The sequence below is a fragment of the Xenopus tropicalis genome, chromosome 6, assembly GCF_000004195.4.
Source record: "Xenopus tropicalis strain Nigerian chromosome 6, UCB_Xtro_10.0, whole genome shotgun sequence".
NCBI lineage: Eukaryota > Metazoa > Chordata > Amphibia > Anura > Pipidae > Xenopus > Xenopus tropicalis.
In genome coordinates, this window is record NC_030682.2 from 96189095 (window position 1) to 96203946 (window position 14852).

Sequence of the window (14852 nt, forward strand, 5' to 3'; positions counted from 1 at the left end):
ACAATTTTACTCCTTTTCTAAAACTCATCTGAGTCAAAAGATCAAAGCAAAGACATAACTGGCTGAATATACTAATGACTGTCAGGCCAGGTCATTTTTGTTGTATAACATCACAACATAAATTACTGTTTTAGCAACCAATTCTGATTATAATTACTTTTTTTAAATTACTCCTTTCATACCAGGACGCACTTCCACAGTTGCAGTGTCAACATCAGTTTCTCCTTTAGCGTCAGTGACAGTTAAATGGAAGATATATATTCCATCTACCAGATTGGTGAGCTGAAGTATGGGATCATGATCAGAAGAGTGCATGATGTCCTGTAAAAATCATCCGACATGAGAATGTACCTTAGAGTGTTAAATGGACAGCAAATATATATTATATTTAATTACTACAAACAAAAGAGCTCCAACCAAATGAACTTTCAATCTTACCAATATTGCTGTTTTACCTATCCCTTAAAGAAGAACTAAAGAAGTAGGGCAGAAATGTTGTAGATTATGTTTTGAAGTTCTGTACCAGCCCAAAGCAACTACAGCCCTTTAGCAATGTAGATCTGTGCCTTTGAAGATGCCCCAGTATCTCCCCATCTTCTTTTCTGCTGATTCACTGCACATGCTCAGTGCTGCTGTCACTTACTGAGCTTAGGGACCGACTCAAAATATACTGCATATATAGAAAATAAATGTAACAGTAAAAGGCTGATTAGTGATTAATTCAGAGTCACATGGCAGATCTGAAACCAGGGCAATTGCATTAGTGTTGTATAATTAGCCCTGTACCAACAGTTTATATGATAGACTCATTTTCTTCTTGATAATTTGCAAAAACCCCTACGTAGGCTTAGCTTTTCAACAGCTGCTCAGAGCCCACTGAGCATGTGCACTGTCCCGGACAGTTCTAACAGAATCCAATATAAGGAGCTCCTGTGACAACTTTAAAGACCTATATCATTACTACTATAGAGATGCTGAAACTTTAGGCCAGTGCAGTCAGTTTATTACGTAAAATATGGCATTTCTAGCCATATTTATTTTTAGGGTTTAGTTCTCCTTTAAATTTGCCAAACCTGTTCTACTTCAGTTAAATGTATAATATGTTACAGAAAGATACAGGTATTCATCTAATATCCTCATACATTTCATCAAGCATGCATTATCTGTTTAAACGTGTGCATTTTGGGAGGGCCTATTTATTCATTTTCGAATTTCTAAATTTTAGAGTTGTTTTTCAATTTGAATAAATTGGAAATTTTGCTAGAGTAAAATGTTTGCTTATTTGTTAAAAAATTAAAACTCAAATGCATCCAGTTCATATTCTACCCATCATTTTCAATGGGTCTACAAACTGTTGAAAAACTTGAATAACTTCAATTGAAAAACCACATAAATTTTGCCTAGGACAACTCCCATTGACTTCAGCATTAACTCACAAACTTTTTGAATTTTTCAGGTTTTTTTGTGCTTAATAATTATTGAACATTTAAGTTTTGGCAACCATAATTCAAACTTGGGAGTTTTTGTGCAAAAAAATTGAATTGTAACATTAATAAATCACCCCTGCAAGAGTACACTTTTTTCTTAACATCCATATTTTGATGTTTATTTATATCACCTTGGTATGAATGTTTTTTGTCTCCTATTGCTGCTGTTTTGTACATGTCATTAACTCATTTAAAGTACCATGGAATGGCTCCATGGAAAATATAATGGTGGAGCAGCAGGCTTTTGTAGCAATAGGTTTTCTTTGGTACAGTAACACACAGAAGCCAAAAAGCAGTTATATCAGTTATATATAGTTATATATAGATTATCCCCATTCGCAAATGCAGTTACAATGGAGGTAACTTTTGTATGGTTGCTACATATTACTGGACTGGGAAATGACATTTGTCCATGTATCTACAAAAGCCAAATAAGGTATTGCCTTACATACAAACCACTGTAATGTATCACTCTTAAGAAGTATTTTAGTGTTTTAAAATCCTTAGGCTATCTTAGCATGAGCAATATTTAATACTTTTGAAATATTTTCATAAAATGTGTATTTTTCCTTTTCTCCTATGAAACAAATGCAGTTATACAACATTGGTTTACAGGATGGAACAATCTGTGGAAAGGATAGTATATGTACTCCAGCTGCAGGACTCTGGGCATCCCTTTTCCACAAATATGAAACAATTCCCTGGTCATCAAAAGATTTTGAGCCATCCAACGAAATAGAGTTGTCTGGAAGTACAAGAATGTGAGTTCCACCAGCGCAAGCTTTAGGGGGGCTGTTCTTCTCTGACAATTAGAGAGAAAATAACAAAGAACATGATTGTTCAGTACCATATAAACACACCCTAACCTAAAAAGTATTGTTTACATCATACTAAAAGATTATTACAAGGTCAACTGCCCCTTTAAAAAAAAACCCTTCTTCACTATCTGAACTGTGAAAAATAAATATGTATTTTTTACACAAGTATACATGATTCCTCAGATTGAGAGGTTACTGTTAAAGTCTGCCTTTAATTCATGGGACCATTTCCCCACCCAACTTAGGCTTCCAGAGTAAAATAACCCCTCCCTCACCATGTTCCATATAGAATTGACAGATTCTGAGACTTGAAGTCTCTCTGGATTTCATGGTGGGCAGTGCACAGAGTCTGGAAATCAGTAGGACTTATGTCTGAGAATCCATATTAACCCAATATCAAAGGCAATTAGTGAAGGTGACTGTGCTGTGTGTGTGGTTAGTAATTAATTTCCCCATCTCAGTGTAAACCCCATCTCAGGTGTAATTGAATACACCGAAATTGCTATTGAAGCCACTGTGAGAAAGCCATGTAAGCAGTACTATCTGCAGACAGTACTGCTTACATGGTTTTCTCTCAGTTGCTTCAAAAGCAATTTTGTACCATCCATTATCAAAAGCAATATAACATTAATTTATTCCTATTTTTTGTGCCTATTATCCTGCTTTGTTCCTGCAATCTCATTAACCTTGGTACTTACCTTTTTTAACTGTTACAGAATGGGTAGCAGTGCTGCTTAATCCTTGTTGGTCTTTTACTGTCAAATGAAAGGTGTATACACCAACTTGAAGCCCAGTCACCAGTCCCATTGGCTTATCACTGTCCTGAATTGTCACCTTGGATGGACCACTACAATATTAGCACAATATTACATTATAATGTACAAAGGTTTAGTACAGAAACAGCATATAGAGATTACCAGTTGCACACATTTAATACAAAGTCAGAATGCTGACCTTTTTTGTGTTAAAATATTTGTGGAGTTCTGTATTAATAGACACTTAAGGGGCAATTTACATTTATCTAGGCACAAGTGCTATAGCTCTAAGGGCAAGAACAAGAGGATGCTTGCACCCCATGGGAAAGCTTCACTTTCTCCCCTATGCTGGGCTGAAGATCTGCTCTGAGGCAGCTGGTAAGGACAGGGCTGAATTGTGGCCTGTGCCTCCTGCCATTACCTAACTTTTATGCTTATGTGCTACCCCTCTTAGATAATGAAGTAAAAAAGCAACTGTAGTGTTTAAAGGGATGATTCTGAGATTAATATCTCCTCAGCTGCACATTTTTGTTTTTTATTCTTTTTTTGTGTATGTTGTATAAAGGTGAACAATCCCTTTAAGGCTTAGTGCCTTTTATTACATAATTTCACTCTAACCCTCAAAGGTGTATTCATACATTATTTTCAACACTTAGGGGCCCATTTACTTACTCACGAACGGGCCGAATGCGTCCGATTGCGTTTTTTTCGTAATGATTGGTATTTTGCGATTTTTTCGGAAAATTATCGCGACTTTTTCGTTACCAATACGATTTTTGCGGAAAAACACGAGTTTTTCGTAGCCATTCCGAAAGTTGCGATTTTTTCGTAGCGTTAAAACTTGCGCGAAAAGTTGCGCTTTTTTCGTAGCGTTAAAACTTAAAAGGCGCGACGTTTTTGGCAAGTTTTAACACTACGAAAAAATCGCAACTTTTTGCGCAAGTTTTAACGCTACGAAAAAATCGCAACTTTCGGAATGGCTACGAAAAACTCGCGTTTTTTCGCGCAAATCGTATTGGTAACGAAAAAGTCGCGATAATTTCCGAAAAGTCATAAAGGCGCCGAAAAAATCACAAAAAATACGAAAAACTCGCAAAATGTTCGTTTTCCAAACGGAATTCTTCCAATTCGGTCGGAATTCGTGTCTTAGTAAATCAGCCCCTTAGTTAGTGTTAGTACCTTATATATTCCCACTTATAGGCTGTTATGCCTTCATCATCTCTACTTCTACTTCCATCTAATATAGTAGAATCCATTGGTAAAATCAGTTCTTTATATGGACTTGTCACTGCTACAGGCGGGGTATTAGGCTCTGTGGAAAAGATATAAAATAACAAGAAATATATTACTCAGATTTAGGGGCATATTTATTATTATTTGGGCACTTGATTTGATTGGATGAAAAGACAAAAAACTAAATGTTCTTTAACTCATTTGGTTTTTCAGGCACTTTTATTTCTCAAACATGATCATGTAAACTAAAACCTGGTAAGCTATTCATGCTATGCATTACCCAAACTCCATACCTGAACAATTATAAATCTGCCCCTAATCTTCAGATTATTTTACATACCAGGTTGTACTGTCACTGTAATGTTATCACTGGAACGCTGTCCGGATAAATCAGTCACAGTTAGTTCAAATGTATATTTTCCTACTTGCATTGCAGATACCTGCAGATATGGTGAGTGAACACTCTAAAAATGCATAAAAGGAAAGATATATAAATTATATCAATAAACACAATGGATATGTTATGCTAGGTGGTAAAGCCTATTATAAATACTCAGTAGACAAATATACATTCTCAAGAAAAACTGTCAGCTACAAAAGTGGGTGTGATATTTGGTATGTTGAATGTGATCCAAAATTCAGACAACTAGTGATGGGTATTGCATTTATGCATCTCCTGCTAAGAAAAATGACATACACTATTTTACCAATGCAGAATGCACTGACTATATTACACTGTTTATAGCTCCATACTCATCACCATGCAAGAAATGAATCACCCACATTGTTTCCAGCAAAATGTAAAGGCAACTTGCACATAATTTATCAAGTGCCTACAACTGAGCTGTAATTCTATAGAAAATCAGTGCATCATATGCATTTTTGCAGTTTGGATTTGGAACTAACAATGAGTCCTTATGTGTGTCAACAGGCCAAAGCATCATTAAAAAAGAATTAAAGAGAGCCTGTGTACTATGTAGCTTATTTAAAGGAACAGTAACACCAAAAAATGAAAGTGTATAAATCTAACTAAAATATAATGTGCTGCTGCCCTGCACTGGTAAAAGTTGTGTGTTTACTTCAGAAAGTTTACTATAATTTATATAAATAAGCTGCTGTGTAGCCATGGAGGCAGCCATTTAAAGGAGAAAAGGCACAGGCACATAGCAGATAACAGATAAAACACTATTGTATTCTACAGAATTTATCTGTTACCTGCTATGTAACCTGTGCCTTTTCTCCTTTTTTCCAGCTTGAATGGCTGCCCCCATGGCTACACAGCAGCTTATTAAATAAATTATAGTAGTGTTACTGTAGCAAACACACCAATCTTACCAGTGCAGGGCAACAGTGCATTATATTTGTATTACTTTAAAGCTCTTTTATTTTTTGGTGTTACTGTTCCTTTAACACTATCTCTAGCCAGCCTGAGGGGTTGATTAAATTGCCAATGCGTGAAAGGATAATGAGCATCTCTTTCCAACTCTTTCCAATATTCATGGTACATGTGGTTGGCTTTGCCCACCTTCCCAAGGTATAAATCTGCTAAGAAACATTAAAAATAATAGCATATACACTGATTGTACCTGCATAGCCACTACTTTGCCTTTACTGCTGGGGCTCAAGGACCACTCATAGCTAACAATTTTTTGGTCATCACTGCTCATATTTCCATTTAGAATTATAGCATTTTGGGGCAATGTTATGACTTGATCAGGCCCAGCATTGGCAACAGGTGGATAATCAGCAGGTTTGCTGACTGTAATATAGGCTGTCGTAGAATTAATTGCTCCTTCATTATCAGTAACTGTTAACCTGCAGGGTGGGGGAGAAAGATTAAGGGTATTATTTCAGTTAAATCACCAAACTATTAAAATATGTAATGCAGTATTATTGTGCTAAGAAGAATTCCTGAATGCTCAAAATTATAATCAGTCACAGTAAAAGCACTGTGGAACTATAGCTATGTGATTGTTTCAACATTGTTTCTATATATTTAATAAATATGTTTTCCTAATAACACATGGTAAAAGAACAATACAGTAGCATGCATGAGAAACACTAGTGAAAGCAACTCACTTAGTGATTTTATATAAATCTGAAGGGGACTAAATGCCTGATAGTAATCTTTGGCCAGTCGTTTCTGACACATTATAGGGATGCAGTAGCCCTTATGATAGTAGAGCTCTGTCAGTGAACCCATACACTGTGTATTACCCATTCCTAGCTTAGTCCCTTCTAGTTCACTTGTTTTTTGAGCTCTGACCAGCGCAGCTGCCAGTGCACATTTGTGAGAGCCTTTCTTCAGCAGTATCCCAGGAAGCGACCACACACAAGCACAGGGGACAAGTTTAGGGGGAAATATGACTATTGTTATAGGGCATCAGTGGTTTATCAGCATCCCTATTGCACAGTATAAATGTATGCCAAAGTTTATTTCAGTGCCTTAGCAGCCCTTTAAGTGTCTGAAAATGTGCCAGTAATCTCAGAGCATTGTCACACTGTATTTGCAAAACTCATGGGTAAGTCACAGCATTACTCCTAATCATTTCACAAACAGAAGGCAGATTTTGCATCTCACCTGAAGGTATGGTTCCCTGTTATCAGCTCAGTTAAATGAAGTACTGGAGAATCACCTACATTTCTGGGTTCTCCTCCAGGACCTTCAATCTCTTCCCAAAGGTAAGTGGCTATTTTACCATCATCTGTACTTTCTGTGATTGAAATATTTCAGAAATAAATACCTCCAAACTACAGCTCAGCAACAGAAAGTTCTTTACACACAAGCAGCACAAAAAGAGATTTTCAACAATATGGCACAATAAAAGTAAATGATTTGGGGTATGCTCTAGGCTAGGGCAGGTGACCTTTAAATACTACCTGCTGATTACTTGGTATAGGATACCAATCCTTGCAAGTTTAATTATATTGCCTTCAAAGTGCAACCTTTAGACTTAGTAGGTGAGTGCAGAGATGCGGAAATGATGGTCATAAGCCTGACCTAACCAGCTAGCACTAAATGAATAAGGTTATGCTACGGATAACAGAACAGTAACAATTTAATAATAGCTCAGTAGCTAAAAATACTGCACATTTCTACCACAATAAAATTTCTCCCTGAAAGAAAATTGCATATTTTAAGTATTCACACCATTTTTCAGTGTAAGTAGAATATTCATTTGTACGTACGTCTTCCATCGATGATGGCAGATGTTGTAGGGAAAGACATTTCTAGTGCTTTTGGAGACACAATTGCTACTGGGGGCTGATTGACTCTGGCTGCAACAGAAAAGTTATGATATTTATAGTAATGCTTGTCGGCTAAATAAAAGTCACAGCAAATGCTTCCGTCACCTAAGCAACCTCTTATGGAGAACATTTCAGACTATTATACTTGAGGCACATTTAGCGAAGTTTACTTTTCTAGAGTTTTTATGAATAAATCCATCTGACAGATTGATTTGAAACACATGGGATGTAAAAAAAAAAAACATAAATAGGCAGTGATCAGTTCTCAAATTAAATGTTTTTCTCATTAATTTGACATTGATAGGTAAGGCTGATGCCACACGAGGCGTAGGGCTGAAATTTTCGGCAAGCAGAAAACCGCTTAGCGAAAATTCAGCCCTACGCCTGCTACTTGTGCCTGCACCCGAACGAATGGAATACGCTTGGGTGCAGGCACATGTAGCCGATATACGCATGAAAACGCGAGACTTTGCATTCTCGGGTGCAAGCACAAGTAGCAGGTGTAGGTCTGAATTTTCGCCAAGCGTTTTTCCGCTTGCCGAAAATTTCAGCCCTATGCCTTGTGTGGCATCAGCCTAATGAATTACAACTTTCAAGGAACACTAATTTGATTTGATTTGATTTAATCCATTTTCTTCTTAAATAATATCCAAAACTCTTTATGTATCAATACATTTTTAGAAAATCTCTAAGTTTTGCCTTTATTTTCATATTGCCAACTGAAGCAGAAACATAAAAGAGCTTATAACACATTTCTTGCTGCTTGCTTGATAAATACATGTGTGCAGGCTCTAAGTAACTTCTTGGGTTGGTGTGGGTGTGATTTCAAAAGGCTAAACTGCTAGCATTTAGCACTTCAATGTGACAAATTGTCTACTAACACAATATACTAATCACATGCCAAAAGACTACATTCCTATTTTTTTTTTTTTTTTTAAATCAACATCCTTCAGTGGAAGAGATTAAAGCAATTATTCTCACAAAAGCAAAACACTTTTACCTGGTTTGACAGTCACATTTATATATCCTTCTCCAAAACTGTTCAAATTTGACACAGAAACTTTCAATATGTACATCCCTGGAGAAAGCTGAAAAATACAAATCAACTGACAGGTTAACACATTAGTTGAAGTAGTTAGTTGAAATAGCTAGATTGGCCATACACATGCAGATTTTAGCTGCGGATTCAGCTCCTTACCTGTCTGAGTTGGCAGCTTATCCGTCCATGTACTGGACACTCCGATGGGCCTACCCAACCAATATCTGGCCAAAAATTGACCAGATATCAAGTGGACAGACTTAAAAGTCTCGGTTGGAGTGATGACCGCATTGTCTTGTTGATGCAGTCCTTGCTCCAATGGCCTGTATTCCCATCAGGGAAGGATCTGCTCATTTGGTGATCTTACCAAATGAGTGGATCTTTCAATGTATGGCCAGCTTTAGAAATATAAAAGATGACGTATGATAAGTTTATATGGGTTACTAAATTGTGCCAAATTTGGTTATGTAACTGTATAATGGCAAAATTATTTAGATATCATTTCCTGACCTGTACCCTGCTAATTACTAAGAGAAAAAAAAGTAAGTTGCATTAACTGGTTAGTAGCTAATACAATGCTGGTGTCAAGGCAGATCTACAGATACAGAAGGATTTATTGAAGTAACTGACACACATGCATTAAAAAGTGGACTACATATGCCATATACATTGAGAATCAAGCTCCATCTGTATGGCACATCTTTATTCTTTTTATTGTTATTACATTAGTGTCACAGACCATACATTCTATTACATGCAGTCTACACCCACAGGACAAAAGAAAACTGACAAGATGGTGTGTAAGTAGTTGGAGAACACTCACCTGGGATAGTTTGGGTGTTCTGGCATGTTTTGCATTCAGCTGGCCCTGATAATCCACAGGTTGATGGATCAAACTCCATTCAAAAGAGTAAGGCATATCTTTAATGAAAGATATAATGGCCTATTTTGAGATTATATATATACATGTATACACACACATAAGAAATCTTGAAAAATACATAACGTTTTATTTATAGTGATATAGCCTCAGTGAAATATCTTTCTATGCTAGACTGCACAGAGGCAGAAGTAGCCAGGTACTTAGATAGGTAACTACAGCAATTAGTCCTAATAAGAGTACTAAAAGTGGATAACTGGTGGATATGGATAAATGAATTGGTGTCACATAATACCCATTTATGTAAATTATCCCCAGAGTGGTTTTGCTTTGTAGGCTATCACACCAGTGGAAAGTACGCTCTTGCACAGGCCATGAATTTGAGAGAATGCATTTGCCAGTCGCAGCTAAGCACCAATCAAAGAAAGTATACCAGAGAGAGCCCCACCATGAAATGTAGATTGGCAGAAATTAGTTGTAAATTCCTCATTATGTACCAATTACACTTGAAATGTGCTAATGAAAAATATCAGCCTTCGGTACAGCCTAGTGAGAAGTCTTTATAGGAAGTGCTTTACCTGTTGGTGCTTCAGGTGCCACAACGGCATTCAATTCTACTTCATTTTTGGGCAGGACTACTAGTATTTCTGTTTCAGTGGAAACTGTCAGATGTTGAACTGTCAATAAAACATTTGTTACATTTGTTACTTACACATATCTGACATGAACTATGAAACTATGAATAACCTACATTTAGATAGGATTTGCATTGACTGCATTGATATTTATGTAAGTATTCATTAAAACACTTCGGAATACATTATTCTGCACAAGGAGCAGTGTTTATTTGAACATTTGTGTTTCTTCATGGAAGCAGCCATGGTTGTCAAGGTTACCTCATTCACACATTAATGAAAGGTTCCCTTCAGCAATAAAATTATCATAATAATAAATCTGTGAATGCTTGCTCTGCTTTATCAAGAAAAAAAAATCTATCAAACGAAGTAACCCTCAGACATGAAAGTACAATTTATTAGTCAAGATGTAAAACCATACAAAGTGATCAATGAATTCTAAATGCATTATTGGTCAGTATAAAGTATTTGGCTCCTTATATTTCTACTGACCTTTCAGTAAAACCTTTTTCCCTCTAAGAAAAACTTTTATATATTCTCTTCACCCTAAGGCCATGAGCCTGTGTTTTTTATGCAAGCTAGTGAAGTGGATCAGCTCCCTTCCTCAGCTCCTTTTATCTGCAATAAAAAGTACAGCTTCCTCCTGAATGCAGATACACACAGTAGAGGTCAGCCCAAGAAAACAAAAGCAGGCAGTTTTGGGCTGACCTCTACTTGCTCCACAAAGAATCCTACTTAAACTAAGATGTAGCTGGGGAATAACTGATATAAATGAATGGTTCATTTTTTAGAGATAATCCCAATTGATAAACTCTGGCACAGGAGTGTAATTTAAGGTGCACTGAACTCCGATAATAAATCTCTTCATTACAGATCTCTATTACCAAAGTTAAGTGTTTGCCAATAAAAAAAAGTGACTTGGTGTGCCCCTTGTTGTCACTGCATCATCGCCATTTGAGCACTGTGTTGGGATGAGTTATAGAGTAGAACATTTCATATAAAGCATAACAAAAGTCGTGTAAAGGTGATACCTTTATTGGCTAGTAAAGATGACAATCACAGCAAACTTTGAGAACATTTCAGTTCCTTCTTCAAAGATGATTACAAAGAAGTTATGTTTTCTTTTTTTTTTATATAATTTTTTTAATAGCACATTGATAACAGATTTATGGTAATGAAGGAAAAGAAATACAACTGAACATATATAGTACAAAAAATACAAATATTGAGAAAGTAATGGTGAGGTTCACTATTAAAAGGGGGCAGAGAAGTTGCCAATATATATATATATATTTTATACTTAGAGATACTTACATGGCTTCTTTGCAGTGGTGGGGGGAATAACAGTGTGTTCAACTGAAGTCTCAGATATTGCAGCAGAAGACAGATTTGTTGATAATGTTTGGGGCTCTATTATTATCTCTTGAATAGTTGTCCTTTCAGTAACAAAAGGTAAGGTTTGTATTATAATGGGTAAAATTGTTGTTGGCTAAAAAAAGGAATTAATTACATTTTTAGTTTCGGCAAAATTTTACATTGACATCACAGTATAATTGACTGCATGCATGTATAACTGCTCTACACCACTATACACCTAACTGCTCTTTTGGAAATTATCCTGTTACAGACCAATAAGGTTTGGAAGCAAACCCACATTCTGTGATTTAAAGATGCAGTTAAGATGCAGTTAACTTAATTTATAGGGGCATATTATGAAAAGGAGAAAAGAGAGGTTTTCTAAAAAGCATGTGCAGAAGAATAAAGAGCAAGGGAGCTTCCCTCTGGTGAACTATGTTTTAGTTCCTTAAAAAAGAAGGCAAGTCATTTTGGCATTTTACTGCCAATAGATTTGCCACATATTGCAACTGGGTCAATGCTGATTGCATCCAAAATTGCACTTGCAGTCTGTAGTACGATAATACCACTCCATTTTTAGCTTAGAACAAATTTCCATCTTGAAAAATTGTTCTGAGACAAAAATGGAGTAGTATTGTTTGCTAAAGGCTGAAGTAAAAGAGTGAATAAGATCCACCATACTTGGATAAACTCCCATGGTGCTCATTGTAGTTTAAATACAGAAAGAATCAAAAGTGATAGTACATTAGGGCTTATTTACTATTATCTACACCTTTCCCTAGAAGGTAAATGTACGACTGAACATCAACTGGGCAATGAAACTGTACGTCTTTAGAAAACTGTCCTACTGTATGAACTTCTATAAGGAGATTGGACAAAACAAATTTAAAGAACATACTAACAAATCCAACATTGAAAATATAAAAAGTTATTCATCACCTCACTTGCAGCATCATCATTAGTTCCTGTTGAGTCTGACATACTTCCTCCTGCTTGTATAACTGTAGGAGGGATGTGAATTAGTAATGATGGCTCAGTCACTTGGTCTGCAGTCACGGTGGGCTCTTCCATCAGTCCTTCTTCTGGCTTCTCATTGCGTCTGCCAATTTCTACTGCTGTAGAGTTTGAATCATGTTCAGTCTCTGGCAAAATCCACCCCAAATAGTCTAAATCATGGTTTTCTTTCTGGTCTACTTTATCACTTAAAGGAAGAAAATCAAGTTTGGGATCACTGTATTCCTCATTGTAGTCTGCAAGTTCTAGAAAACTAGGATTCTTATTGAGGAATGACAGCTCTTTAAAATGTGCTATGTCCTCATCAGACTCATCATTCTCTTCCAATGGATATCCTCTGTGAGACATCAAACTGCCATACAGCGGCAATGGAATAAATCTTGCAGAAGGTCTCAGGACAAATGTAAGGTATGATTTCACATGTTTCATGTGCTCTACTTTCTGGGGCTCACAATTCTCTTTATGTTGGCAGTTCACAATATAACATCGCCTACCCAACATCCAGGAGAGGTCACAGCCTGACTGGTTACAGCAAGCTGTTGTACAGTCAGACATGGTCCGGGCATTGGGCACTCTCATAATATGTGTTCTTTGTAAATTGGGTGATATTGCAGCATTAGCAAAAGTAGCTCCATCCTGGCACTGTTCACTGAGTGATCCTGAAAAAAGAAATCAAGCATAACAGTGTTTAAATGTAAAAGATATATGATGTGATCCAAACTTACTAAACTTTGTCAAGTAAAAAATGAAGCAGAGATATGGACAGTCACAATCGGTAGGCATTCAGACCAAAACAACATGGGGAGAAAAAGCAACAGCTTACCATCTAACACCAAGTGATCAAAAATATTGGTCTGGCCACGGAAACAACAATAATGCAAACTCCAATTATATGTACAAAGCAGAGAGCAAAAAAAAAAAAAAAAAAAAGATTGAATGGCTATTCAATCCATAAACGATAGTCCATTTAAAATCAGAAAGGTGCAACTTGGCAGGGAGAAAGCTTTTTCTTTGCCCTATGATGTGATCCCAGTACGTCTAACTGGAGTTTGCATGGAATCTATTATTTGGAAACCTGTTATCTGGAAATGGCAAAAACATTTACTATTTTAACAATTCTTAATTTTTGATTGATATGCTTTTTTCCATAATAACAAGGCCTTGTAATACAATATAAATTCATATTGATCACAAAATGATCATATTGTTTTTTTTTATTTCAGGCACTTTATGTACCTGAAAAAAACTGTGTTTTTAAGTGGCCCATAAAGGTGACAATAAAGCCTACCTCCATTATCCCCTACCAATAAAATAACACTGAAATTGCTTGTGCTTAGTCAGACAATAGTTGTGCTTTTTCAGGAAAATATTGCATATGGACGCCCTTTCAGTCAATCATCGCCTGATAACTGCAGTCTCAGGGTCCTAAGCATTATGGATAATAGATCCCACATGTACACAACAAATAGTATGAAATCATCAATTTCTCTTATCTACAACCAAGGTCCTACATGTGAGGCTACATATCACTGTGATAGTCCAGTCAAGGGGTATCATTAATAAATATCATTACACAATCTTTCCTTCTTGAGATTCCACATACAGTAGGGGTGAGGCAAAATCTATGTCAAGCAATGAAAATATACTATAAGGGAGCAGGTGACAAATGATTTCGACGATGGGATGGTCACAAAGAAAAATAGCACTAAATACTTGCCTTGTAACATGTCTCTAAAGACAAACAAGCTCTCACACAGACGAAACTTTCCATCAGTGTCCTTGGCAACCAGCGAGCAGTTGCTTTCATCAGTGTAGTATAGCCATGATAATATAAGCAACTGATTACTTAATGGATCACTCTAGACATAAAGAAAGAGTACTCACCAGTAACAATGCACAGAAAGCTGAGGTAAGTGTACAGCCTCATGATATGATGAATTCTTACTCAGTTGTACATTCTCAACACCTATAAAAAGAATTGGTGATAATGTACATATCAGTGGCTTTTATACTGAATAGCTACATATATATCAACAGCATACATGTATTAAACTAAAATTGTTGTGTAACAGCATCTTTATACTTGCTGAGTAAAAGACAAACTCAAACAAATGCGCTGCGGATGTGAGAGCAGAGCAATATATAGAGGCAGTTGCGCTGCATGCATTAAACACAAATGTGGATGCCATTCATTGAAAACCATAGCCTATTACCGGATGAAGACAGAGAAGTGGCGACTCCTGACAGCTACAGGCCTTGGCTCCTTCCCACCTGCCGTGCCGCTCTCTTGTCCAATGATGGGCCGGAGCTGAGGGTGTAGCAGGGAAGATGCTGCTGAGGAGAATGGGCGGGGTCACAGGGTGAAGCGTCACACCGTGTGCTGTGA

General features: G+C 36.7%; 1 protein-coding gene across 1 annotated transcript in view; it reads right to left on the minus strand.

The window, feature by feature from the left end:
• Window positions 1-14852, minus strand: part of kiaa0319 (dyslexia-associated protein KIAA0319 homolog) — a 125866-nt gene extending 111014 nt beyond the window's left edge. Inside the window, exons 1-15 of the mRNA XM_018094851.2 lie at window positions 14680-14852; window positions 14351-14432; window positions 12392-13125; window positions 11411-11585; window positions 10040-10138; window positions 9405-9502; window positions 8543-8630; window positions 7483-7572; window positions 6875-7007; window positions 5880-6108; window positions 4634-4757; window positions 4240-4372; window positions 3004-3152; window positions 2138-2289; window positions 183-321 (exon numbers count right to left, since the gene is read on the minus strand). Of these exons, the coding sequence (XP_017950340.2) occupies window positions 183-321; window positions 2138-2289; window positions 3004-3152; window positions 4240-4372; window positions 4634-4757; window positions 5880-6108; window positions 6875-7007; window positions 7483-7572; window positions 8543-8630; window positions 9405-9502; window positions 10040-10138; window positions 11411-11585; window positions 12392-13125; window positions 14351-14393 (2386 nt within the window). The 5' untranslated portion in view covers window positions 14394-14432; window positions 14680-14852. The remainder of the gene's footprint in view (window positions 1-182; window positions 322-2137; window positions 2290-3003; window positions 3153-4239; window positions 4373-4633; window positions 4758-5879; window positions 6109-6874; window positions 7008-7482; window positions 7573-8542; window positions 8631-9404; window positions 9503-10039; window positions 10139-11410; window positions 11586-12391; window positions 13126-14350; window positions 14433-14679) is intronic.